Source organism: Saccostrea echinata, unplaced genomic scaffold (genome assembly GCF_033153115.1).
Source record: "Saccostrea echinata isolate AGI-Se365-2 ecotype Australia unplaced genomic scaffold, CSIRO_AGI_Sech_v1 ptg000056l, whole genome shotgun sequence".
Lineage (NCBI taxonomy): Eukaryota > Metazoa > Mollusca > Bivalvia > Ostreida > Ostreidae > Saccostrea > Saccostrea echinata.
The window spans coordinates 1016712-1044645 of record NW_026889805.1 but is presented as its reverse complement, the minus strand read 5'-3'; the positions used below and the strand labels follow the sequence as shown (position 1 = coordinate 1044645).

The following is a 27934-nucleotide window of genomic DNA, read 5'->3' as shown; positions in this document are numbered from 1 at the left end:
TATTGATATTCACAGAAAACTTTGTGGCAAGGGGTCATGTTCCAGGCATCAGACAGACAAAAGCTGGCTATTCAGATGAAGGTCTTGATGAGCAAAGATTGTGAAGTTCAGAGCATACTAAAAGGACTCAATTTTACCAAACTCTATCTGGTACCTATTAAACTCTCCCTTCATTATAAAGTATTATTTTCAGTGTTAAATGAAGTTGATTTTTGTTTGTTGGATATACTCCCATTATGAACAATATTTTATGACAGGCTAGTGTGTCAAAGAGTGAGGTAAATTCCTCCATATTTAAAGAAGATCTTTGTCGTGCTCTTCTGCGTAACTGCTCTTTTCTACCAACTGACTTTTCGAGGTTTATCAACACGACGGCTCCAAATTGCTACTCACATGTGTCTGAAGATTGCTCAGGGTCAAAAGATGGAATGAAATCTGGATTCTTTGGTTCGAAAAATAATGACACTTGAACCGCTGTATTATATTTCCTGTATTAATAATAAAAGAATTATTTCTTTCCTGTGTAAAACAGTGGGGAAAAGCTTTTAAGGATGTAAATGAAGATTTATGTCGAGAACTGTTATCTGTATCGATTTCAAAAAAAAAATAAATTGGGACTAATGTTTTTCTCCTAAATAAATATTTTGTCTTTGAAGTATCAAATCACTAAATTTGAATTTAATTCTATGTGATTTTTCTGCAAAACACTTTTCTTAATAAATGATATGCTAATGCATGCTTTCAAAACTAAATATTTCTACATCTAATTTTAGGTAATTTTACTGGACTTCCATGTCCAATGGAGTGTCCTTGCTATCAAAACAAAGGTACAGGAGACAGCTTCTCCTTTGATAAAATGGGAAACCCCCAACCGTGTCCTAATATAGATATGAATGTCACACTATCAAGGGCCAGGAATGAAACTTCAGAAGCAGGAGGTAAATATCAGGAATGAGAAAAAACTTGGCAGAAATACAATGCATAAGGAGTAGCAAGTGAAATCTTTGATATGCATGAAGAATGAGAAAATAATTCATCAGTAATGTGGCGTATTATTTCACAGCTCTGCTTCATTTTTTGTTGTTTCAATGGATTATGAGTTTGTTTACTGTTGCTTATCTTCACGTTTCATGCGATATTATCTCCATAGATAATTGTTAGATTTTTCCATAGACCTTGGAATAAGTGATCTTCTCGATTAATATTATTTCAGACATTGAACTTCCATTTCATATAAATAAGATTTTGTTAAAACAGTTTTCAAACAATTTAAAAGTGGGAATCTGCTTAAAAATAGAAAATTGATAAGTATTAAACATAAACAGATAACTAAATATATTTTATAAAAAATGGACATTGCAGATTTTTTTGTAACAAATACCGGTATTTTGATTCATATATCAAGTATTTTACGAGCTTTGAAATTTACGTTACAGTAGTATTTTATCATAAATATATGTATCTTTTATTGAAATCCTTGGATTATCAAACAGTTTTGGCAAAGACTAATCCTCTTAAGAACCATGCTTTTGTCTCAGATGAAACGTATAAATTATACAGACATGGTGTTTCATCGTTGTAAACCATCATCTGCCCATCCTGCCCATCACAGTGTTTCAATACCTAGATACTAGTATGTTTTTTGCGGTCAGAAAGGAATGAAATAGGTACCCATTCTATATTGTATAACCTGGCTTGTAAGGTTTGTACTTAAAAAAAATTAAAAAAAAAAAAACTCTTTATAAAGAAGCGGGAGCTGGTTCAACCCACGTAATATAAATTTGAATTGTTTAGTTTAATTATAACTAAGTAATGTAATGTCTTCGTTTTTTCAAATGAGATCTGCGTTGTGTTTAAAAGGTTGTTATTTTCAAAATCATTTCAACTTTGATTGCCAAGAGTAGCTTTATATGTGAAGAAAATCAATCCTTTGTTCACAGATTTGTATCGTTTAAAGATTGTTTTTAGATCGATCACTGTTCGTTATCTTCACTTTTTTCATTTTTCGAATGTTCTCCTTTTCCCTAGAAACCTACATAAAGATAAGGTTCATATTACTTAAGTTAAGGAAATAAATGTAAGTAAAAATGAACATTTTCTGGTTAAGAACCAAATTTTGAAAATATGGTTGTCAGCATTTTGCTATTCTCAATTCCATTCCAATTCAATGTAGCTGATCTATTTTGCTATGATGTGTTGTAAGATACATATTTATTTTGTGTATGTTTTGCAAAAACATTTAATAACGTACATCACTTAATATTTATTTGTTTTTCTCCATCTCATGCAAAGAAATATTCCGGGCCTATTGACTATTTATAACATAAATGTGAGACCTTCTAGTTTGAATTGACATTTCTGCCACTTCTTCTTGTAGTGTTTATGGCTTCCTCCATAATGGGTACATGTTCTCGCTATGCTAAGTATTTGGATACTTGGGCCGGACTGACAGATGCTACGAAACAAAACATTAAAGCCTTCCTGTCTAACCCCGCAGACCCAAGCATCACTTACCAAGATGTGGAGAAAATGCCCATAGAGGCCTTCGCTGCTGCTAACGTAAATATGAATTCAGTACATATAGAATCGTAATTCTATCTTTGAAATTGGTGTATGTCATAACTTGTATTGATATTCACAGAAAACTTTGTGGCAAGGGGTCATGTTCCAGGCATCAGACAGACAAAAGCTGGCTATTCAGATGAAGGTCTTGATGAGCAAGGATTGTGAAGTTCAGAGCATACTAAAAGGACTCAATTTTACCAAACTCTATCTGGTACCTATTAAACTCTCCCTTCATTATAAAGTATTATTCTCAGTGTTAAATGAAGTTGATTTTTGTTTGTTGGATATACTCCCATTATGAACAATATTTTATGACAGGCTAGTGTGTCAAAGAGTGAGGTAAATTCCTCCATATTTAAAGAAGATCTTTGTCGTGCTCTTCTGCGTAACTGCTCTTTTCTACCAACTGACTTTTCGAGATTTATCAACACGACGGCTCCAAATTGCTACTCACATGTGTCTGAAGATTGCTCAGGGTCAAAAGATGGAATGAAATCTGGATTCTTTGGTTCGAAAAATAATGACACTTGGACTAACGCATTATATTTTCTGTGTTAATAATAAAAGAATTATTTCTTTCCTGTGTAAAACAGTGGGGAAAAAGCTTTTAAGGATGTAAATGAAGGTATATGTCGGGAACTGTTATCTGTATCGATTTAAAAAAAAAAATAAATTGGGACTAATGTTTTTCTCCTAAATAAATATTTTGTCTTTGAAGTATCAAATCACTAAATTTGAATTTAATTCTATGTGATTTTTCTGCAAAACACTTTTCTTAATAAATGATATGTTAATGCATGCTTTCAAAACTAAATATTTCTACATCTAATTTTAGGTAATTTTACTGGACTTCCATGCCCAATGGAGTGTCCTTGCTATCAAAACAAAGGTACAGGAGACAGCTTCTCCTTTGATAAAATGGGAAACCCCCAACCGTGTCCTAATATAGATATGAATGTCACACTATCAAGGGCCAGGAATGAAACTTCAGAAGCAGGAGGTAAATATCAGAAATGAGAAAAAACTTGGCAGAAATACAATGCATAAGGAGTAGCAAGTGAAATCTTTGATATGCATGAAGAATGAGGAAATAATTCATCAGTAATGTGGTGTATTATTTCACAGCTCTGCGTCATTTTTCGTTGTTTCAATGGATTATGAGTTTGTTTACTGTTGCTTATCTTCACGTTTCATGCGATATTATCTCCATAGATAATTGTTAGATTTTTCCATAGACCTTGGAATAAGTGATCTTCTCGATTAATATTATTTCAGACATTGAACTTCCATTTCATATAAATAAGATTTTGTTAAAACAGTTTTCAAACAATTTAAAAGTGGGAATCTGCTTAGAAATAGAAAATTGATAAGTATTAAACATAAACAGATAACTAAATATATTTTATTAAAAATGTACATTGTATTTTTTTTTTTTTAAATACCGGTATTTTGATTCATATATCAAGTATTTTACGAGCTTTGAAATTTACGTTACAGTAGTATTTTATCATAAATATATATGTATCTTTTATTGAAATCCTTGGATTATCAAACAGTTTTGGCAAAGACTAATCCTCTTAAGAACCATGCTTTTGTCTCAGATGAAACGTATAAATTATACAGACATGGTGTTTCATCGTTGTAAACCATCATCTGCCCATCCTGCCCATCACAGTGTTTCAATACCCAGATACTAGTATGTTTTTGCGGTCAGAAAGGAATGAAATAGGTACCCATTCTATATTGTATAACCTGGCTTGTAAGGTTTGTACTTTAAAAAATAAAAAAAAAACTCTTTATAAAGAAGCGGGAGCTGGTTCAACCCACGTAATATAAATTTGAATTGTTTAGTTTAATTATAACTAAGTAATGTAATGTCTTCGTTTTTTCAAATGAGATCTGCGTTGTGTTTAAAAGGTAGTTATTTTCAAAATCATTTCAACTTTGATTGCCAAGAGAAGCTTCATATGTGAAGAAAATAAATCCATTGTTCACAGATTTGTATCGTTTAAAGATTGTTTTTAGATCGTGGTACAAGTGGTAATCCAACTTATACTCATAGTTCCCTTTCTAAGGAAGAAATTCTTCAAAATCATATGTCAGTTTTTAATATTTTTAATATTCCAAACAACCAAAATGAATTCGAATTACCATATTTATATTGGATTCCAAAACCTCATAAAAATCCTGACAAACAAAGATACATAGCGGGTTCCAGTAAATGTTCAACCAAGCCTCTATCTTTACTCCTCACTAAGATATTAACAGTGGTGAAGGAGAAACTTCAAGAGTACTGTGCAACAATATATTCGAAAAGAGCTGTCAATCAGATGTGGATACTTAAAAATTCCAAGGAACTTTTGGAAAATTTGAAATCACAAGATTTTACCAAAATCAACAGCTTAAAAACTTACGATTTTTCAACTTTATACACAACCATTCCCCACGATAAATTAAAGTCCAGGCTTTTTGATATCATTGACAGCTGCTTTTTCAATAAAAATGGAACTCGTTAATATACTTACCTTGTCATTGGTCATTTGCAAAATTATTTTGTTAAAAAACATTCTGATTGTACACACAAGTACTCTGAAGTTGACATTAAAAAGATGCTTTAGTTTCTGATTGACAATATCTATGTGGTTTTTGGAGACAAGGTCTTCCAACAATCTATTGGAATTTCTATGGGTACCAATTGCGCCCCGTTATAAGCAGACCTTTTTTGTATTCATATGAAGCAGAATTTGTCCACAATCTTGTACGTGAAAAGAAGAAAACACTTGCTGTGGCGTTCAACTCGACATTTAGATATATCGACGACGTATTGTCAATTAACAATGGCTATTTTCATTCTTATGTCGATACGATATATCCTGGTGAACTTGAGATAAAAGATACCACAGAGTCTGACACATCTGTTTCATATTTGGATATTTTACTTGAAAAAGACGTTAATGCTAATCTAACAACCAAGCTTTATGATAAACGTGATGACTTTAACTTTTCAATCGTCAACTTCCCTTACTTATGCAGCAATATACCTTCATCACCTGCATACGGGATATATATCTCTCAGTTGATTCGATACGCAAGAGCATGCTCTACGTATGTACAATTTCTAAAACGAGGTAAATTATTGACAAATAAGTTGATGAAACAAGAATATCAGCTGTCTCGTTTAAAGTCATCATTTCGTAGGTTCTATGGTCGATACAATGACCTTGTCAGCAAATACAATTTATCATTGAGTCAAATGCTGACTGACGTTTTTCATACTAATTGTTAGACCATTATTTACACACTGAATTGTCGACGGATTTTTCCGTTATTTCCCGATCATGACAAGGAGCACACGGCGAGTGTGACCGGTCGGCAGGGGATGCTCACTCCTCCATGGCACCTGATCCCACCTCTGATGTTTGGAGGTCCGTGTTTGCTCTGCTCCTATTTTGTGTTATATAATGGACTTTTAAGCTTGAATACTGTTCGTTATCTCCATATATTTCATCGATCACTGTTCGTTATCTTCACTTTTTTCATTTTTCGAATGTTCTCCTTTTCCTTAGAAACCTACATAAAGATAAGGTTCATATTACTTAAGTTAAAGAAACAAATGTAAGTAAAAATGAACATTTTCTGGTAAAGAAACAAATTTTGAAAATATGGTTGTCAGCATTTTGCTATTCTCAATTCCATTCCAATTCAATGTAGCTGATCTATTTTGCTATGATGTGTTGTAAGATACATATTTATTTTGTGTATGTTTTGCATAAACATTTAATAACGTACATCACTTAATATTTATTTGTTTTTCTCCATCTCATGCAAAGAAATATTCCGGGCCTATTGACTATTTATAACATAAATGTGAGACCTTCTAGTTTGAATTGACATTTCTGCCACTTCTTCTTGTAGTGTTTATGGCTTCCTCCATAATGGGTACATGTTCTCGCTATGCTAAGTATTTGGATACTTGGGCCGGACTGACAGATGCTACGAAACAAAACATTAAAGCCTTCCTGTCTAACCCCGCAGACCCAAGCATCACTTACCAAGATGTGGAGAAAATGCCCATAGAGGCCTTCGCTGCTGCTAACGTAAATATGAATTCAGTACATAGAATCGTAATTCTATCTTTGAAATTTGCGTATGTCATAACTTGTATTGATATTCACAGAAAACTTTGTGGCAAGGGGTCATGTTCCAGGCATCAGACAGACAAAAGCTGGCTATTCAGATGAAGGTCTTGATGAGCAAAGATTGTGAAGTTCAGAGCATACTAAAAGGACTCAATTTTACCAAACTCTATCTGGTACCTATTAAACTCTCCCTTCATTATAAAGTATTATTCTCAGTGTTAAATGAAGTTGATTTTTGTTTGTTGGATATACTCCCATTATGAACAATATTTTATGACAGGCTAGTGTGTCAAAGAGTGAGGTAAATTCCTCCATATTTAAAGAAGATCTTTGTCGTGCTCTTCTGCGTAACTGCTCTTTTCTACCAACTGACTTTTCGAGATTTATCAACACGACGGCTCCAAATTGCTACTCACATGTGTCTGAAGATTGCTCAGGGTCAAAAGATGGAATGAAATCTGGATTCTTTGGTTCGAAAAATAATGACACTTGGACTAACGCATTATATTTTCTGTGTTAATAATAAAAGAATTATTTCTTTCCTGTGTAAAACAGTAGGGAAAAGCTTTTAAGGATGTAAATGAAGGTATATGTCGGGAACTGTTATCTGTATCGATTTAAAAAAAAAATAAATTGGGACTAATGTTCATCTCCTAAATAAATATTTTGTCTTTGAAGTATCAAATCACTAAATTTGAATTTAATTCTATGTGATTTTTCTGCAAAACACTTTACTTAATAAATGATATGTTAATGCATGCTTTCAAAACTAAATATTTCTACATCTAATTTTAGGTAATTTTACTGGACTTCCATGCCCAATGGAGTGTCCTTGCTATCAAAACAAAGGTACAGGAGACAGCTTCTCCTTTGATAAAATGGGAAACCCCCAACCGTGTCCTAATATAGATATGAATGTCACACTATCAAGGGCCAGGAATGAAACTTCAGAAGCAGGAGGTAAATATCAGAAATGAGAAAAAACTTGGCAGAAATACAATGCATAAGGAGTAGCAAGTGAAATCTTTGATATGCATGAAGAATGAGGAAATAATTCATCAGTAATGTGGTGTATTATTTCACAGCTCTGCTTCATTTTTCGTTGTTTCAATGGATTATGAGTTTACTGTTGCTTATCTTCACGTTTCATGCGATATTATCTCCATAGATAATTGTTAGATTTTTCCATAGACCTTGGAATAAGTGATCTTCTCGATTAATATTATTTCAGACATTGAACTTCCATTTCATATAAATAAGATTTTGTTAAAACAGTTTTCAAACAATTTAAAAGTGGGAATCTGCTTAGAAATAGAAAATTGATTAGTATTAAACATAAACAGATTACTAAATATATTTTACTGAAAATGGACATTGTAGATTTTTTTGTAACAAATACCGGTATTTTGATTCATATATCAAATATTTTACGAGCATCGAAATATACATTATTTCTTATATAGCTTGTAACACAAGCTTTGATTGGTTACAAAGTCGGGTGTATTTCCGTACAACCGACTTGAGCCGGGGGTAAAAAACGTGACGTCACAATGCAAAGTTTCTCTATGATAAAAAGCAAATAACATGACGTCACGATGCATTGTAGGACGTAGTAAATCTTAGCGATAGCTTGAAACACAGTTGATTGGACTTATTTTAAAAAGAATTTATTTGAGTACATAGGAAATAAATTCGTTATCCAGGTCCAATCAAGGGTGTTCGGGGATTTACCCCGGGTTTTGTTCCATACACCCTGAGGCCAAAGGCCAGGTCCAATCAAGGGTGTACGGGGATTTACCCCGGGGTAAATCCCCATACACCCTTGATTAGACCTGGATAACTAATATCACAGTAGTATGTTGTCATAAATACATGTATTTATTATTGAAATACTTGGATTATCAAACAGTTTTGGCAAAGACGAATCCTCTTAAGGAGGGATTCTTCTTATGAGAACACTTATTTCTTATATTTAAAAATCAATGAAATTTTCACAGAATCAAGAAGACAATATCGCTAAGTGATGGTATCAGTCAGATTAAATTTGACCGTTTTATAGTAGAGGCAAGGCCCAGGTCAAGGTCAGTACCTTTTCCCTGGACATTAAGAATAAAAAATTACTGTTGCCAATCATGCGATGCCTACTTCTATTTCAATAAATTAAATGTTTTTCTTTTTGCATAAAGAGATATTACCATATAGGGTCTATAAGATGATATTACCAAATTGACATAGAAAATTTAACTAAAATACATATTGGCTAATCCGAATTTTCTCTATTTTTCTTAAAATTTTAAGATATTTTAGTTATTTTTATATGCTTCCTATATTTAAATTTTTCTTATTTTCACATATGGTAAAGTTGTCACATAAAGATACAAAATGATATAAAAACAAAAAGTTCTGACCGTTTACTAAGAGAGAAAAAACACTTTTTACGGATTTTTGGCTCAAATCTGAACTTAGATTGGAAGCTTTTAAAAGCTAACATAATTGTAGTTTGTTAGGAAAATCATATTTATTTCATATATTATAAACTTTAATCCCTTATTATTAATTTAACTTACATTCAAACATTTTCTCCAAGTCTTTGATTGTGTAAAAATTATAACTAAATTCATTGTTCTATAATTATTTTGAGAGGCAGAAAAGAAGATATTTTCATACGCTGCCATTCCGCCAAAAATATAGTCCCAGCTAGATTTCAAACTCAGTTTACCAAGTTGTACAATTGTGATGAGGAAAGACAAATATGATCTTTTAAGTCTCTTACATCTAAATATATAAAACATATAAGCAAAATATACTTTGAATATTTCATCTAGTCAGAAACCAGACAAGAATCCCTCCTTAAGAACCATGCTTTTAACTCAAATGAAAGGTATAAATTATATCAATACCTAGATACTAGTATGATTTTGCCGTCAGTAAGGAATGAAATTTTATATTGTATAACCTTGGTTGTAAAGTTTGTACTTGAAGAACTAAAAAAAACCACTTTATAAAGAAGTGGGAGCTGGTTCAACCCAGGTTATATAAAAATTTAAATTGTTTAGTTTAATTATAACTAAGTAATGTAATGTCTTTTTTTCAAATTAGATCTGCCTTGTGTTTAAAAAGTTGTTATTTTCAAAATCATTTCAACTTTGATTGCCAAGAGTAGCTTTATATGTGAAGAAAATCAATCCTTTGTTCACAGATTTGTATCGTTTAAAGATTGTTTTTAGATCGATCACTGTTCGTTATCTTCACTTTTTTTCATTTTTCGAATGTTCTCCTTTTCCCTAAAACCTACATAAAGATTAGGTTCATATTACTTAAGTTAAAGAAATAAATGTAAGTAAAAATGAACATTTTCTGGTAAAGAACCAAATTTTGAAAATATGGTTGTCAGCATTTTGCTATTCTCAATTCCATTCCAATTCAATGTAGCTGATCTATTTTGCTATGATGTGTTGTAAGATACATATTTATTTTGTGTATGTTTTTCAAAAAAACATTTAATAACGTACATCACTTAATATTTATTTGTTTTTCTCCAACTCATGGAAAGAAATATTCCGGGCCTATTTATTACTTATAACACAAATGTGAGACCTTCTAGTTTGAATTGACATTTCTGTCACTTCTTCTTGTAGTGTTTATGGCTTCCTCCATAATGGGTACATGTTCTCGCTATGCTAAGTATTTGGATACTTGGGCCGGACTGACAGATGCTACGAAACAAAACATTAAAGCCTTCCTGTCTAACCCCGCAGACCCAAGCATCACTTACCAAGATGTGGAGAAAATGCCCATAGAGGCCTTCGCTGCTGCTAATGTAATATGAATTCAATACACATAGAATCATATTTCTATCTTTAAAATTGGTGTATGTTATAACTTGTATTGATATTCACAGAAAACTTTGTGGCAAGGGGTCATGTTCCAGGCATCAAACAGACAAAAGCTGGCTATTCAGATGAAGGTCTTGATGAGCAAAGATTGTGAAGTTCAGAGCATACTAAAAGGACTCAATTTTACCAAACTCTATCTGGTACCTATTAAACTCTCCCTTCTTTATAAAGTATTATTCTCTGTGTTAAATGAAAGTGATTTATGTTTGTTGAATATACTCCCATTATGAACTTTATTTTATGACAGGCAAGTGCAGCAAAGAGTGAGGTAAATTCCTCCATATTTAAAGAAGATCTTTGTCGTGCTCTTCTGCGTAACTGCTCTTTTCTACCCGCTGAGTTCCTCAGGTTTATCAACACGACGGCACCAAATTGCTACTCACATGTGTCTGAAGATTGCTCGGGGTCAAAAGACGGAATGAAATCTGGATTCTTTGGTTCGAAAAATTATGACACTTGGACAGCAGCATTATATATTCTGTGTTAATAATAAAAGAATTATTTCTTTCCTGTGTGAAGCAGTAGAGAAAAGCCTTTAAGGATGTAAATGAAGGTTTATGTCGAGAACTGTTATTGGTATCGATTAAAAAAAAATAAATTGGGATTTATATTCTTCTCTTTAATAAATATTTTGTCTTAGTAGTATCAAATCACTAAATTTGAATTTAATTCTATATTACTTTTCTGGAAAACAGATTTCTTAATAAATGATATGCTAATGCATGCTTTCAAAACTAAATGTTTCTACATCTAATTTTAGGTAACTTTACTGGATTGCCATGTCCAATGGAGTGTCCTTGCTACCAGAACAAAGGTACAGGAGACAGCTTCTCCTTTGATAAAATGGGAAACCCCCAACCGTGTCCTAATATAGACATGAATGTCACACTATCAAGGGCCAGGAATGAAACTTCAGAAGCAGGAGGTAAATTTCAGGAATGAGAAAAAACATTTGGAGAAATGCAGTGTATATGGAAACGCAAGTAGAATCTTTGATATGTTAAAACCTCAGTGAATGAAGATAGAGGAAATGATTCATCAGTAATATGGTGTATTATTTCACAGCTCTGCTCACAATTTGCATTGTTAAAATGGATTTTGCTCTGCTCACAATTTGCATTGTTAAAATGGATTTTGATCTTGATCACTCTTTCTTATCTCACGTTTTATGCTACATCATCTCCATAGATAGTGGTATAATGTTTTCATAGGCCTGGGAAGTATAGGATCTCCCATGACTTGTGGTTGTGTATGATTTTTATCCAACTTGCTGTTTGTTTGGGGTTTTTTTATCCCCGAGCCTTATTAAATTTGATAAATGTCATATCCAACCACAAATAATGGGGGATTCTTTTAACCCCTTTTTAAACATAACAATCAATGATTTTACATTGTTTTATATACGGGATAAAGAGCTTAACATGTGATTATAAGTTATTTTCTCGTTTAGCATTATTCTAAACATTGTAATTCTATTTCACCCCAATACCATATTGTTAAAACAAAACAAACGATAAAAAAAATAAAGTCATAACGTTTATCACAAAGTTTTGTTGTTGGGTTACTATTAAAGTTTTTTTCTAGTAAAATATCCAGAAATGAAACATATTTGTCAAACTCTATGGTATCTTTCATTTCAAGTGTACTGGGATATACAGATTCACATATGGATGGATGTAAATTTTGCTTTTTTTTTGATGATACGTCGTTGATATATCTAAGTGTCGAGTTGAAGGGCAGAGCAAGTGCTTCTTCTTCTTGTGTAGTGTATAGGTTTCTGAATAAATTCTGTTTTATATGAATATAAAATAGGTCTGCTAATAACGGGGCGCAATTATTACCCATGGGAATTCCGACATACTGTTAGAAAATCAATTTTGACAGAAACATTGAAACATTACACATTTCAAAAGTATTTTGTTGTAAATATTCATTATTGAAACACTTGGATTATGAAACAGTTTTGAGAAGGAAAAATCCTCTAAAGGACTACACTTTTGTCTCAGATGAAGGGTATAAATTATACAGACATGGACTTTCATTTTTGTTAACCATCATCTGCCTATCCTTTGACATTGTTTCAATGCTATATTTCAATTCATATGTAACTAGATACAAGTATGTTTATGTCGTCAATAAGGAATAAATTTGATAACCGTCCACTTTATATTGTATAACCAGGGTTGGACAGTTTACATTTTAAAAGCTAAGAAACGTTTTATAAAGAGAGGAAGCTGTTTCAACCCAGGTTATATAAGTTTTAATGCTTTAGTTTAATTATTGCTAAATAACGTAATGTTTTCTTTTCAAATGAGATCTGTGGTGTCTTTTTATTTTATTTTCAAAATCACCCCTAACTTTGTCAAGGAGAGGTATATATTTGAAGAAAATAGATCCTATGTCAAATATACTCGTTTTCCTTCGAAACCTACATAAAAATGAGGCCCATATTACTTTAGTTTAGGAAATAAATGTAACTAAAATATGAATATTTGCTGGTTTAGGACATTAATTTGAAAATACGATTGTCAGCATTTTGCAATTCTCAGTTTCATTCAAATTCATTGTAGCTATTATGTGCTGTAAGATACATATTTATTTTGTGAATGTTATTCAAAAATCATTCAGTAACATTCATCACTTAATATTTATTTTTTCTACATCTCATGGAACGAACTATTAAGGTCCTATTATTTATTTTTAACATAAATGGGAGACTTTCTAGCTTGTATTGATATTTCTTCCACATCTTATAGTGTTTACGGCTTCCTCCATAATGGGTACATGTTCCCGCTATGCTAAGTATCTGGATACTTGGGCCGGACTGACAGATGCTACGAAACAAAAGATTAAAACCTTCCTCTCCAACCCCGCAGACCCAAGCATCACTTACCAAGATGTGGAGAAAATGCCTATACAGGCCTTTGCTGCTGCCAATGTAAGTTTGGATTCAGTCAATAGCTCTTTTATAGAATCAAGCATGAAATACGTTTCTTATCTCAGCATTAAATTTATAGAAAACTCTTTGGCGAGAGGTCATGAGCAAGGCAACAGACAGGAAGAAATTGGCAATTCAGATAAAAATCCTTATGAGCAATGACTGTGAAGTAGAGAGCATGCTTAGAGGACTAAACTTCACACAATTGTACCTGGTATTTATTCTTATGAGTATGATATCTATATATAAGTTTACAAAGTTATTGTTTCTTCTATGAAGTAGCTTATTTCAGTTTGTCTTAATTTAATAGAACAGTGAAGCTAAAAGCGAAGTTAATTCTTCCATTTTCGATGAAAAACTTTGTCGTGCTGTCTTGCGTAACTGCTCATTTCTCTCTCCGAGCATGTGGAGATTCATAAATACAACTGCTTCAAACTGCCTTCCATATGTTTCACATAATTGTACACAAATCAGAGGCGCATTTATGCCAATGGGGAACATGACCAAGGATCCATTTATGTCCATGCCGACTAAAGATCCATTTATGTCCATGCCCACTAAAGATCCATCTATGAGTATGCCTACTAAGGATCCCTCTATGACTATGCCTACTAAGGATCCATCTATGAGTATGCCCACCAAGGATCAATTTATATCTATGTCCACCAGAGTTTCATCAATGTCCATGCCCACCAAAAGTCCGTTTGTGTCCATGCCCACATCTATGCCAACCAGAAGCCCCTCAAGTGTTACAACACAATCTCCAGTAGTTACTCCTAAACAGTTTAGTGGATGCGGTAAGTATTTGTTTTCGAAATATTTACAATCCACATTTGTTTTTTCCCATAGCTCTCTAAAAGACTTTCATTTATGTGTCAAAGCAACCTGTCCTAACATTAAATGATGTGGGATATAACATATTTTTTCACGAAATATTTTGTGTCATTAATGAGAGGAGTGTTTGGAAAATCAAGTGCAATGTTGTTTAATATATGTAATGCAACGCCAATATTAATCACAGATCCTGGTGCAGAAGGACTTCAGTGTCCTAGAAACTGTCCTCAGTGCTACAGTGACAAAACATCTACGGACTGTTACTCCTATGACAAATATGGCAACTTTTTGGGTTGCCAATCCTTCGCCAAAAATACTACTATGATGAGAGCTTTGAATGATACATCTGCCGCAATGGGTGAGTGTGTTTGTTTTGCATAGCATATGTGTTCATTTTAACATTTATCCTCGTCTTGGTGGTTTTAGGCAGGCAGTGTTTTCTCTTTTTTATTTTTAAGTATTTACTGCAACTGCTGAAATAGGAACTTGTTCTAGACTTGCTAAATACTTACGAAAATGGATCAGTCTTGCCGACAGTACCAAAGAAAAAGCTCTACAATATTTGAGGGATCCAAAGTCAGTGACGGATGATGATGTCAAGAGAATTCCTATAGAGGTCTTTGCTATTGCCAATGTACGTTAGTTCTTTAGCTATATTTTACTACACAGGTAGCAAACATGCTTGGCATAATACAAAATTATCCACGGAAAGTATTTTTGAAGTGTTTAAATTATATAATTTATGTACGCAATTTCATAATCAGAAATATATTTTTTCTAGAAAACTTTACTTGATAACGTCACAAGGCAAGCATCTACCGATCAAAAGTTGTACTTGGCTACCTCTGCCTCACTCACGAGAAGCTGTCAAGTTCAGGATCATCTCAGCTCATTCAACTTAGAACAAACATTTAAGGTACAAATTTACTAGTGTTATTGTTACATAATGTGCATTACATTATGACAAAAGAAAACAAAAAGCATTCATTTCATCACATTAATGTTAATAATAAATATACCTGTCATTGTTTAGGATGCAAAACAAGCTGGAACCGTGGACTCAACGTACTTTAATGCTTCTCTATGTAAAGCTTTTATGGATGGACAGTGTGATATGCCAATCAGCAAGTGGCAATTTGCTGTAGATCATGCCCAGGAATGTCTTCTAGATAAAGCAGTCTGTCTCAAAGACGTCAACGACGAAACACTTGGGAATCTCTTATCGTAAGATTCTCTTCTTCTCTCTCTTTCTCTTTCTCTCTCTCTCTCTCTCTCTCTCTCTCGTGTGTGTGTGGGGGGGGTGTATGTGTGAGGGATGGTGTGTGTGTGTGAAGAGAGAGATAGAGAAAGACAGACAAAAAGAGAGAGGGAGAGAAAATAACTTTAGCCCGTATGTGTTTTTTTTTTTTGTTCGTTTTCTTCTCTTTTTTATGTGTTTGTACTTGACGTCCCTTCATAGAAAAAGAAATATTTCTCAGATAAATTAAATTTTCTTTCAAAGAAAACATTTGTATATCTTTTTTTTTTTTGAATCGTTTTAACTAGAGGATGATTTCTACTAAAATGTTATTTTTTAATAATTGCAGAGTTGATTCGATGAAAAATTTGTGCAACAAGACAAATATTGATGACAGATCGAAATCTCTTTTCCAAAGCCGTTTAAATTCATATCTCGGCAACAAGACCACTTTTCCTTGTGATCAGGACTTCCTTCTTTTGATGAATCTGTGTAACCTTAAACCAAAATACGTGACAAAGTTTTGCAACAATGCAAAAGTAAGAAATTTTCAATTTTTTTAAAATCAAAAGTGCAAAAGTAAGAAATCTATAAAAAAAAAAAATCAACCGTAATTGCGATGATCAACTGGATAGTTAAGTAATTAACTATCACAGCTAACTGTAATAACTTACTATGAAGATTGAACGATCAATGTCAGTGAAAATTAGATTAAAAATTAAATACATATATGGAGATAACGAACAGTATTCAAGCTCAATGTCCAACAACACAAATCGATGGCAGAACAAACATGGACCTCTTAAACATCAGAGTTTGGATCAAGTGCCATGGAGGAGTGAGCATCTCCTGCCGAACGGTCACACCCGCCGTGTGCTTCTTGTCATGCTCCTTGTCAGTAGACAATTCAATGTTTAAATAATGGCCTAACAATTAGTATAAAAAACGTCAGTCAGCATTTGACTTAATGATTGTATTGCTGACAAGTTCATTGTATGGACAATAAAACTTGGAAATGATGACTTTAAATGAAACTGTTGATATTCTCGTTTCACCAACTTGTTTGTCAATAGCTTGCCTCATTTTAGAAAGTGTTCGTACGTAGCGCATGCTACTGCGTGTCGAATCAACTGGGAGACATAAACTTCATATGAAAGTAATAAGGGTATATTGCTATATAAGTAAGGGAAGTTGACAATAGAAAAAATAGTCATCAGGTTTATCATGATTTGACTTAATGATTGTATTGCTGACAAGGCCATTATATGGACCATAAAATTTCCGAAATGACGACTTTAAACGAGACAGTTGATATCCTTGTTTCATCAACTTGTTTGTCAATAGCTTGCCTCTTTTATAAATTGCTGATACGTAGAGCATGCTCTTGCTTATCGAATCAACTGGGAGACAAAAAAAAACATCTGTAATGTAAATCTTTTATAGAATTTAAAAAAAAACATTCAAAAGCCTCTATGCATTACGTTCAATCGTTATTCAATCAATTTATGAAATTTATGAAAAACATACAGAGGAATATAATAATGTTTATTGTTAAAAAGGCTAGATGTCGAAGTCTTCTTATCAAATTAACGCTAATTAAGCATTGAATTTTTTTTTTGAAAGATATCGTCTCGTAACTTCGATGGTGTGTGTAAACAAATGGATCGAGTAACTTGTAAGCGCGTTATGAAAATTTGTTTGCAAGCAACATTGCAGTTGAGACTACATCTTTTAAAAATATTTATTCAATGCTAATATTTACATTTTTTGAACACCCTGCTTGTCTGGAAATGTGAATTTTAGTTAAAAATCCCTGTATTATCCTTCGAGTAAGTTACAGTTAATAGAAGAGCCATTGAAACTGCTAATGCCGTGAAACTGTTTAATGTGAGCGTGATGTTCAACGTTTGTGCGTCAAAATAAAAATCATAACCATTTGACCTCCCCATCCGTGTTTGGGTGTTAAGAATGCCAAAGCTTTCAATACACTTCATATCAAGCAACATTGACAATTTTCTTTGTTCCAGGTTGCGGAGTATACACCATCAAGAGAGCAATCACGAGAATGGGAAATCATAAAAACGGAATTCTTATCCACGAAAGTTGACTTTTCAACAATGGACAAAACTACTCTTTCCTCGTAAATTTCTTGTTTCCATACATTTTTGGTTTAACACATTGAAAACACTTTGAGAATTTAAAAATCAAACTAATAAAGGACTTAGCATTTTCTCTGATGGCTCTATAGTTTGAGTAAGAAGTAAGGAAAGTGGATATAATAAAAAAAAGATTCTCCAATGTTGAATATTACTTACTGCTTCAGAGCCGTGCTTGAAATTAATCTTACAATACATATCAAAACAGTCTTCCATGAATTATATGTAATAATACATGTTTTGGTAAAAATTAATGTAACATTATGTGCCTTGGTAAAATACAACAGGCCTTACATATCGTATGAAGGTATTTACCGATCTCCAAGTCGACGATGAAATCCCTGGATGCTGCAGTATTGACAAAAGTTAAAGAAGCAGTTTGCACAGACAATGTTTTGGATGATGCCAAATTCACTGATGATCAGGTGATTAAATCATCCAAACCTACCATTGATATATATAAAATAAGTAGGTAATTTTGTTATAAAGTAAAGTATTGAATCGAAGCTGTGTCATAAATGCTGCAAAATGTTTTTAAATCGACTTCTAATTTACCAGTACATGTTCAAAGAAATTAGAGAATTTTTATTTCATTAAACTAACTTTTATCTTCGATAGTTTATTACACTTTATTGAATAGAAAGACCTAAAATAGCGTGCAATAGCGTACATGTTTTGAAAATAAGAGACATTGAAATGCATAGCTACTAAATTGTACAGAAACGAGAGGTGATGGACGTACTTAGAAGCAAAGGAAAGCTTAACAAGACTGCTGATAAAGATTGTCTGCTGAAGTATGCCCCAGCTGAGATTGTCGACTCATTGTCTGATTCTGAACTAACAACGGCATATAATCAGAACAAAATCAATGTTACCAAACTCACTCCACCTCAGGTAAGCTCCCTTGATATCCATCAAACTCACTCCACCTCAGGTAAGCCATCTTCATATGCATTAAACTAACTCCACCTCAGGTAAGCTCCCTTAATATCCACCAAACTCACTCCACTCAGGTAAGTCATCTTTAAATCCACTTAGCTCTTTCTCAGGTAAGCCACCTTCATATCCATCAAACTCACACTACCTCAGATAAGCTCCCTTGATAGCCACCAAACTCACTCCACCCCAGGTAAGCCATCATCATGTGCACCAAACTCACTCCAGCTCAGGTAAAATACCTTGATATCCACCAAACTCACCCCACCTCATGTAAACTACTTTGATATCTACGAACTCACTCCACCTCAGGTAAACTACCTTGATATCCACCAAACTCACTCCACCTCATGTAAACTAACTTGATATCCACCAAACTCACTCCACCTCTGGTAAGCTACCATATATCCATCAAACTCACTCCAGCTCAGGTAAGTCATCTTTACGTCCACTTCGCTATTCCTCAGGTAAGCCACCTTTATATCCACCAGACTCACTCCACCTCAGATAAGCTACCTTAATATCCACCATACTTACTTTACTCAGGTAAGTCATCTAAAAAAGCATGCTCATCAAGTACAAAACATCAAAACAGATCAATAAATAATATTTTACAAACTCACACCAACTCAGGTAAATCAACTATATAAAAACACAATCATTTAATCCATATCATCAACTGCACGACAAATCACTATATATTCACCAAAGTGAACTCATCACAACTCAGAAGGTCAGCTTAATAAAAGGATACTCATCAAATTCAATAAAGACACTAAACATTCACCAAACTCACGCCCACTCATGTAATAACAATTCAATTAAAACGCACGCATCTCTTGCACAGACCACTAAATATTCACCAACTTAAGCCAAAACAAAGAAATATACACTCTTCAAACCCACCTCAAATTTTGAACTGTTCCTTTCATAATTTATATAAAACTGAACGATATGTGTTATTTAAACAAGATACATGTACGTGTATAAGCCTACCATTTTTAATGTCAAAGAGAATAACTTCGAGTATTTTTTCATTTTTCATTGATTTGAGAGGAAATTACTGAACACATTATTTCTTATTTCAGGCTAAAAGACTATTGGTACAAATTAGCGGAAGTGTACGTACCTGTTGATTCATCTAAATTAAAATAATAATTATTTTTTATAAATATTTGACATCAGAAAATGATAATATCTTTGATATGTGCAGCTGACATCAGAAACACAGATCAAAGATAACGCCGATCTGTTGGTTAGGGGCGGATCTAACTCACTACCCTCCCTCAAAGGAAAGTCTGCAGAGACCAAGAAGGCCTACATAAAAAGTATAAAGAATCAACAGCAAGAAAATAAAGTGAATCCCTCTGTGGTCACAGCGGTGGTTGAAGCGGTATGGCATTATTCCATTGACATAGTATAATATATTACAGTAAAACTCGGTTATAGCGAAGTCCTAGGGAACTGTGAATTTACTTTGTATATCCGTAATTCGTTATATCCAATCCGTAATTCGTTATATCCATATAACGAATTCGTTAAAGTATATATAAAGAATTCGCAATATGCATTTTTTTCCTTCAAATATGACTACCAAATATGTACTTGGAGGTATTCAATATACAATTTTCCTTAGGGTACTAAAGATTTTTAAGAACTGAATTTCGGATATAAATACTGATTAAAAATAATGTCAGATAAATATTTGAATTTTGATATATTAAAAATTCGTTATAAAAAATGTAATTTTCGTTATTTTTGACCTCTACGGGACACAAAATCAGTTGGCTATATCTGTAAATTCGTTATATCAGAGTTCGTTATAACTGTAGTAATTTCCTAGGATTTGTTAAGAATTTTGCCGGGGATTCCAAAAAAACTTGGCTATTCGTTATATCCGTGTTCGTACTAAACAAGTTTTACTGTAATGTTAACTGATAAAAAGTTAACAGTAAAACAATCGTTATTTCACAATTGTCAGAAGTGGATATCGACATTTAAAAAAACATGAATATCTTGTTTAATTTTAGTCCTTAGACACGTCCGATCGTGAAGGGTCTTTCAAAACACTAGCGTCCGAATCGTCTGAAGATATGATGAGTTATGTACCACAAGATTTCATAACGGATATGAGTCCAGCAGACGTGCAATCACTAGCCAGCTGGCCTGACATGAAGTCGGTTAAGCTCCCTAAGAATCTGGTAAGTACAGTGTTTATTTCAGTTGTATTTTATCTGATCTTAAATCTCTGCATGATAATTTTTTTCTGTAAAACAGGAAAAAGCTTTGATGAAGAAAGTACAAGATACTGGAATAGCACTGAACGATCCCGACGTTGTTTCCAATCTAGTGGCTGTGGTTGGATCCGCACCAAAATCGCTGTTTAACACAATAGACACAAATAACGCCAATTGTCCAACCATTCTCTCATCTGTCACTGAATCAGAAGCCATTTCAGCTGAAAAGGTAAGACTTTGTACGACGTTATTTTACTATCATTATTAACGGATATGAGTCAAATATTTGTTGTGACCCATTTGGTTTCCCACGAATCAACAAAGACACCACAGCGTCTGTTACATCTGTTGCATATTTGAATGTTTTACTAACAGTAGACGATTAGGGACAGCTAACTACTAAAGTGTATGACAAACGAAATGTCCGGCTTCTCCATCATTAACTTTCTTTATTTCTGTGGTAATATTCCGTTTCAACTGCGTTAAGGTCTCCCAATTTCTTCGAGTTTCAAGAGCATACTCTGAGTACTATCAATTTTTAAACAGAGGCAGACTACTGAAAGATAAATTGATGTTACAGGGACTCAACAACCTGATTTAAGTCAGCATTTCGTAAATTCTATGGTTGTTATAATGACCTTGTTTGCATATATAACTTATCATTGAATTGTATTTTGACTGGCATGTTACATACCAATTGTTAGGCTTCTGTTTAGACAACGGACTATTCCATCTACCTAATCAATATGAAGGGCTCATAGCGAGTGTGACAAGTAGACAAGGGAACGTTATTCCTTCTAGGCACCTGATCCCACCTATCGAATTTCCGAGGTTCCCTGTTTTAGATAGATGATAGATAGATTAGATACTTGAGGCTATTCTCGATATTTTTTTATATTTAATCCTAACACTCACAGTATAACACGCTAAGTTTTTGGTATGACTTTCATCCATTACATTCAAGGAAAACTCATTGTGCCATAATTAACTCAAACACTTTGTACAATAGCCATAAAAATATATGACGTCACATATCATGTTTGAGGATATACACACTCTTGAGATTTTAAGGGATTGCAGTTAACACCTGTAAGTGTTAACGTAATTGTTTAGCATTTCTTTATTTCAGTACGAGCACGTGTGTAAAAAGTTAGAGACCTGCCTAACTTCTACTAACGTAGACCTGTCTGATGCCTCCACGCTTTCCGGGAATGCACTTGCCTGTTTTAAGTAAGACAATGGCAATAAAATGTTTTCGAAGTTTATAACTGGAAAAAATTAAACAGATGTCAATTGTTTTTGTGCTCTAACAAGAAAAAACATAAATTGTTTGTATAATTTATGGTACCTCAAAATGACTATAGACTTATTTGGCCAAACCAAAATATGAATGTCCTCAAAAAATGGAATTTTAGTGAAGTCCTTGATAAAAAGAGTTAAAATAATCATATAGATACTGACAAAGATAGGTCAGTTAAATTATAACCATCTAAACACATTTAATACAATCTTATCCCTCCTGTATCAAACTGAAAAAATCTAGTATTTGCTTCATCAAGAATGGTCAAATTCTTTTCATCTTTTTAAAGAACAATTCGAGAAATTTAAAACCATAGAGAGATGCGAAAAAGCAATCAAATTTAGTTTTAAGGAACCGTTTTTCTAAAGAGATGGTTAAATTTTCAAATAAAATTGTAGATTGATAGTCATGGTTTTACTTGCACAGCAAGCATCAAGGCATTTGATGCAATCGTATTTTTTTAATTAAAAAAAAATGAATAAGTCAAATATTTCAATGCGTAGGACTCTTGGACATCCATAAGAATTAAGGTCCTTGACCAATCCCAATTTCCTAAGATGCATATAGGAAATAGTACATTTATATCATTCAAACATCATCTTCATTCATAAAAAGTCATAAGAAGTTATTCCCTTCATTAAATCAGCGAAAAGGTGCTCAAGCTGAACTCAATTTATATTCTTTCAGACAGGTGGGCTTGGGTAAAACTAAATGTCCTTAGAATTAAACTAAAACTAGACGAGAATGAGGAGGAACTTATAATAGTTTTATGTCACATTTCTGATTGTGATGTTTACTTTTGACAGTAAAACCGCGCTGAAAGCTGTAAGTGGAAGTTGCTCAGATATTACAACAAAGGTGTGTACTGCTGACTTCTCCTTGCTGGATGGCAAACAGAGGAAAAGTGACATCAAAGAATACGTCTTTGAATGCGTGCGTATATTTCCTCTGCTCTTTTTTTAAATCCAAATGCGTCCGAAGCCTAACAGTTGTCGGATTAGAAAAAAAAACATATTTTCTTTTATAGAATAGTAAAATTGTGCAATATTAGTGAATCGTACCAATAACAGCAATACAATAGTTTTAAAAGCATAAAGTAGCATTTATATCCAATTAATTTAAGGCACATGTAGGCTCAACTGAAAATCTACGAATCTACAAAAATTGGCACATTGAAATTGTAGCAAAGGGAACAGATCAATTTTAATAAAAATAATGGTTCCTGGTGTCAGGTGGACTTATACGTAATATCTCGTACTTTAACGATGCAGTACTCTAAAAACAGATCATACTCATTCGAATTTATTTCCTACAGTTTCTAATTCTATATGTAAACACCTTAATGAAATGCATATATTAATTTAACTTTGTACACCTTCTCTTCATTCATACAAATTCTAGTGTAATATCTTTTGCATTGTTCTTGCTTTCCACAGCTGGGAATTTCTAATACTATCACTGGTTCACATATAAACAGTATGGGGAGCTGCGCCGAATTATTGTCGGATTCAGATATTCCAAAGATGGACTTAACAGCCATGGAAGCCGTCTTTAATATTCTCTCGTCGAAGTTTACGTGTCTGAGTAAGATTGGTGCCTACGTCGAAAAATATGTAACTCTGTGAGTCTTAACTTGGTCCTCTTTACACTTGTTATGTTGCAATTACAGTTGAACTTCGGTATCTCGAACACTGATATCTCGAAAAAAAAACATGGATATATCGAAGTGACTTGGAAGTCCCAACACCTTATTCTATAAGTATTTTAACCTGGATATCTCTAAAAAATTTTCTCGGGCCAATTGAGTTCGAGATAACGAGGTTTGACTGTATGTTCTTCAGCAAAACAGAAATTTCACTGATTCTGAATTTACACTGAGTTAGAAAAACACAGTCGTAAGAAGTTTGATGGGCGGGTATATCTTTAACACATGACTTCTTTAAAGAGAAAGAATTACCTTATTTTGAGAGCTTTTACTAATTTTGGGATTTTTACAGAAAAGGAAGTAGTAGCATAACAACTACTGACATTGTCCACCTCGGTGATTGGGCTATACATCTGCAAAGCAACATCTTCTCAGGCGTGGTGAGTACATCTTAGTATATTTTAATTAATAGTTTAGATAAATCTACCTGAGTTATCTAAGCAGGATATTTGTTCTTATTCTTAAGACGGGAATCTGTGATACCGTGTCCACTATTGGAAAAGCTTTAAAGACAAGAGACGCCATAAAGCAGGAACTGGTAGAAGAAGGGCTGTTTACGGAGTGCAAAGAAGAAATTGATGACATCAAAAAAGAAATAGGGGAATATATCATCGCTGCAATTGAGGACTGTACCTCAGCCAGACGCCGGAAGAGAAACACAGGTAAATTTTGATTAAGTGTCCATGATGCAAAATATAAAACTCCTTTTGACAATCAATTATTTCGTTTTGTGATATTTTTGCAGCCACTATTACATGTTCTCAATTAAATGACATGGGGTCGTCCATGCTTAGCTCCCTGACAACTTCACAACTCTCCGGAATCCAGGACGCCGATTTTATTCAATGTGTGAGTTTATTGGGAACCCCGACTGATTACAGCGCAGAACAGAAGCAAGCTCTGGCCAGTATTGCCAAAAGAGGAACGGTGAGAAAACCTGTAGATTTTGTACAAAAATAGCAATATCTATATATGGTCTCCAAAAGAATTAATAACGGAGATTACGAACAGTAATGTTAGTAATCTGTGGCCGCTTAACTATAGAAACAAATTTTTCAAGTGAATACTATTGATATTTGTATGTAAAAAATTTTAAAAATGCAGAATGTGTGTCATAAGGGTCTTCATGTTTTCAGGTGTATGGTAGTCCAAGCACGTGGTCTTCCTCCACCATACAGAGTCTTGGATCCATCGTCCAAGGTCTTACCTCGGAAGAACTTGACACAATGACCTTTATATATGACGACATTGCGCAGCTTGGGGCTTACTCAGGATGGCAGGATTCTCAGGTTTTACATTCTCATACGTCACTCAGAAAAGTCATAAATCTTTAATGTAACCAAATCATGTTTTCTAACAATCATTTTAAATTTTAGAAAACCACCATATTTGGCAATTGGAGTAAATCAAGTGCCATACCAACAATAACTTCATCAGAGCTGAGGTCATTAGGTCACATGATTTGTGCAATGTCTACAAGTCAAATACAACAAATTACCCGAGCTGTTTATGAGTAAGATTGCTTTTGCTTTTTTTTTTATTCATCATCAATCTGTTGTTGCATTTATTTAAATATAAGCACAAAGAAATTATTTTTGTCATAATTTGTAATTTAAATGACAACAAACGTATATGTCTCTTAAAGATCAAAGCAAAAGAACTTAAACAATCATTCATTGCATAAATTTAGATTTATTTTATAATTTTAAAATTCCTTAAACGCAGTTTTTCTGTATCTTATGTAAATTAAATCCTACTGTGTGCCACCTTAGATCTTTATTCAATGTTTATAATTTTTCATACCATGTTCTAAAGAGCAACTGAAAATAAATTGTTGAATGATAATGCTTGTCGAAACACACACACACCGTTTTCCACCGTTAAGAAGTTTGGTATTTGAATCTTTATGATTCTCGATGACTTAAAAATATATTGAACTTAAAGTATGATAAAGTAATGAAATTCAAAAATTACAGAGCATCTGCTGATAAGGTTGGGGAAGTGACGAGTTGCAGCGATACCCAGATGGTAGAGTTTGCAAACCACGCCAAGACTGCATTTGGTAGTGTGTACAACTGGACAAGCGTTCAAATCACCAACGTCGGGGCTCACATAGGTAAGCTGCAAAATTGGGCTTATTTAGCATTTACCATCACGTTTCGAAATAATCCAGTTTGGAATAATCAGATGATATGATCTATCAGTATTAATGCGTTTCAAAACATAAAAAAATGTTTTATTTCGTCAATAGGTGGCCTTAGTAAGACAGAGATTGCCACGTTAACCGAGGCTCAGATTGATGAAATTTTAGCCTCTCATGTCACCCTTATTCCGTCCACGGTGTTCTCAGTAAGTTTGTTGTAATTATAATGTATTAGAAATACATGTATCTGTACAGAAAATTAAATGCTTATTCAATGTTAGAATATCCATGCGGGTTTTTTTGATATGAAAATTGTGTTAAAACTAGCTTGTAATTCTTGTCGTAAAATGAGAAGTAAAGCATGTTTGGTTGATCTCATTTTAAAATGTGTACTCTGGTTTCGTAAGGGTTTTACCTCTACTCAGCTGAGAAACTTTAGTCCTGCTCAAGCACAAGCCACTACCACCACTCAGAGATCCACCCTGGATTCTTCACAAATGTCGGCGTTAGAAAGCGCTGCAGGGACCACATTCTCAAGTTCCAGTGGAGGTAGGAGTTTTACTACTGTTTATGTATATGTCACATTTTACAGTAAAAATCTCCAGTGGGTTGCGAGAATGTTTTGTAATAAGAGTTCCTCTTTAAATAATATTATTTGGTTGATTTGCAACACTAGATGACAAAGCTTTGTTGGGAAGTTTGTTCTATTTGTAGATTCTATACTGTTTAACATTTTATTTTTCAGTTGACCGCGCTGTTCAGATGTCATGGATGGTTATCTCTCTATCCGTGCTCCTTGCGTTGTTCTTCTAAAAAAGGCATTAATGAACTCCAGTATTAGATACCAGTGATTTTAAACATTTTTGTTGTTTTCTCTCTTCATTACTCCACTGCGCAGTATTCAAAATTTTACTATTGTTATTTTTGTTGTAATATTCCCCCGTGATGACGAAGCAAGTGTCAGTATGATGTCTTGTGGATTAACTGCTGGCGGTTAGTGCTAAATGAATACTGGCAAAGCTCCTTAATTCCAAGTTTCTCACACATGCGATCAGTTTTCTTAGAACTATTATTTTTAATATTTTAAATGTGATAATTGTTGTTCTTAAAGTTTTATCATTTTTTTAACTTTTATACTTTGACAGGTTACAAAATGAGATTAAATCATAATTTATGACTTTTGTGGCCAATTTTAAATAATTTTAAATGAATAAATTTGATAATCGTACTATTAGTATGTTTTTGTTTAATGAAATCTGGAGATAACGAACAGTATTCAAGCTCAAAAGTCCGTTCAAACTATACAGATCAGGAGCAGAGCAAACACGGACCTCCAAAAGCATCAGAGGTGGGATCAGGTACAATGGAGGAGAGAGCATCCCCTGCCTACCGGTCACACCCGCCCTGTGATCCTTGTCATGATCGGGAAATAACGGAAAAATCCGTAGAAAATTCATTTTGTAAATAATGGCCTAACAATTAGTATGAAAAGGCCAGTCAGCATTTGACTTAATGATAGATTGCATTTGCTGACAATTAAGGTCATTGTGTAGAACCAGAAAACTTGTGAAATCCTGACTTTGAACAGGACTGTTGATATTTTTGTTTCATCAACTTCTTTGGCAATAGCTTGCCTCGTTTTAGAAATTGTTCGCACGTAGAGCAATCGCTTTCGTATCGAATCAACTGAAAGACGTAAACCCCATATGCGGGTGATAAGGATATATTGCTACATAAGTAACATTAGTTGACGATTGAAAAGTTGAAGTCATCACGTTTATCATAAAGCTTGGTTGTTAGGTTACCATTAACGTCTTTTTCAAGTAAAATAACCAAAATTAAGCAGAT

At 33.5% G+C, this 27934-nt stretch overlaps 2 protein-coding genes across 2 annotated transcripts in view; both read left to right on the top strand.

Moving 5' to 3' along the window:
- Nucleotides 1-27238, top strand: part of LOC133173486 (uncharacterized) — an 89945-nt gene extending 62707 nt beyond the window's left edge. The window contains exons 5-42 of the mRNA XM_061308471.1: nucleotides 16-150; nucleotides 258-447; nucleotides 774-938; nucleotides 2378-2559; nucleotides 2642-2776; nucleotides 2884-3073; nucleotides 3401-3565; nucleotides 6481-6662; nucleotides 6743-6877; nucleotides 6985-7174; nucleotides 7500-7664; nucleotides 13357-13538; nucleotides 13618-13752; nucleotides 13849-14335; nucleotides 14560-14730; nucleotides 14831-15006; nucleotides 15154-15288; nucleotides 15406-15596; nucleotides 15959-16148; nucleotides 17637-17749; nucleotides 18073-18190; nucleotides 18486-18659; nucleotides 19790-19822; nucleotides 19915-20094; nucleotides 20732-20902; nucleotides 20979-21167; nucleotides 22068-22168; nucleotides 23045-23171; nucleotides 23675-23859; nucleotides 24236-24323; nucleotides 24410-24605; nucleotides 24689-24870; nucleotides 25080-25232; nucleotides 25320-25456; nucleotides 25920-26059; nucleotides 26195-26292; nucleotides 26494-26635; nucleotides 26832-27238. Coding sequence (XP_061164455.1) covers nucleotides 16-150; nucleotides 258-447; nucleotides 774-938; nucleotides 2378-2559; nucleotides 2642-2776; nucleotides 2884-3073; nucleotides 3401-3565; nucleotides 6481-6662; nucleotides 6743-6877; nucleotides 6985-7174; nucleotides 7500-7664; nucleotides 13357-13538; nucleotides 13618-13752; nucleotides 13849-14335; nucleotides 14560-14730; nucleotides 14831-15006; nucleotides 15154-15288; nucleotides 15406-15596; nucleotides 15959-16148; nucleotides 17637-17749; nucleotides 18073-18190; nucleotides 18486-18659; nucleotides 19790-19822; nucleotides 19915-20094; nucleotides 20732-20902; nucleotides 20979-21167; nucleotides 22068-22168; nucleotides 23045-23171; nucleotides 23675-23859; nucleotides 24236-24323; nucleotides 24410-24605; nucleotides 24689-24870; nucleotides 25080-25232; nucleotides 25320-25456; nucleotides 25920-26059; nucleotides 26195-26292; nucleotides 26494-26635; nucleotides 26832-26899 — 6096 coding nt within the window. The 3' untranslated portion in view covers nucleotides 26900-27238. The remainder of the gene's footprint in view (nucleotides 1-15; nucleotides 151-257; nucleotides 448-773; nucleotides 939-2377; nucleotides 2560-2641; nucleotides 2777-2883; nucleotides 3074-3400; nucleotides 3566-6480; nucleotides 6663-6742; nucleotides 6878-6984; nucleotides 7175-7499; nucleotides 7665-13356; nucleotides 13539-13617; nucleotides 13753-13848; nucleotides 14336-14559; nucleotides 14731-14830; nucleotides 15007-15153; nucleotides 15289-15405; nucleotides 15597-15958; nucleotides 16149-17636; nucleotides 17750-18072; nucleotides 18191-18485; nucleotides 18660-19789; nucleotides 19823-19914; nucleotides 20095-20731; nucleotides 20903-20978; nucleotides 21168-22067; nucleotides 22169-23044; nucleotides 23172-23674; nucleotides 23860-24235; nucleotides 24324-24409; nucleotides 24606-24688; nucleotides 24871-25079; nucleotides 25233-25319; nucleotides 25457-25919; nucleotides 26060-26194; nucleotides 26293-26493; nucleotides 26636-26831) is intronic.
- LOC133173404 (uncharacterized) overlaps nucleotides 10000-27934 on the top strand; it is a 42001-nt gene continuing 24066 nt past the window's right edge. Inside the window, exon 1 of the mRNA XM_061308388.1 lies at nucleotides 10000-10010. The gene's annotated coding sequence lies outside the window, so the exon portion shown is untranslated. The remainder of the gene's footprint in view (nucleotides 10011-27934) is intronic.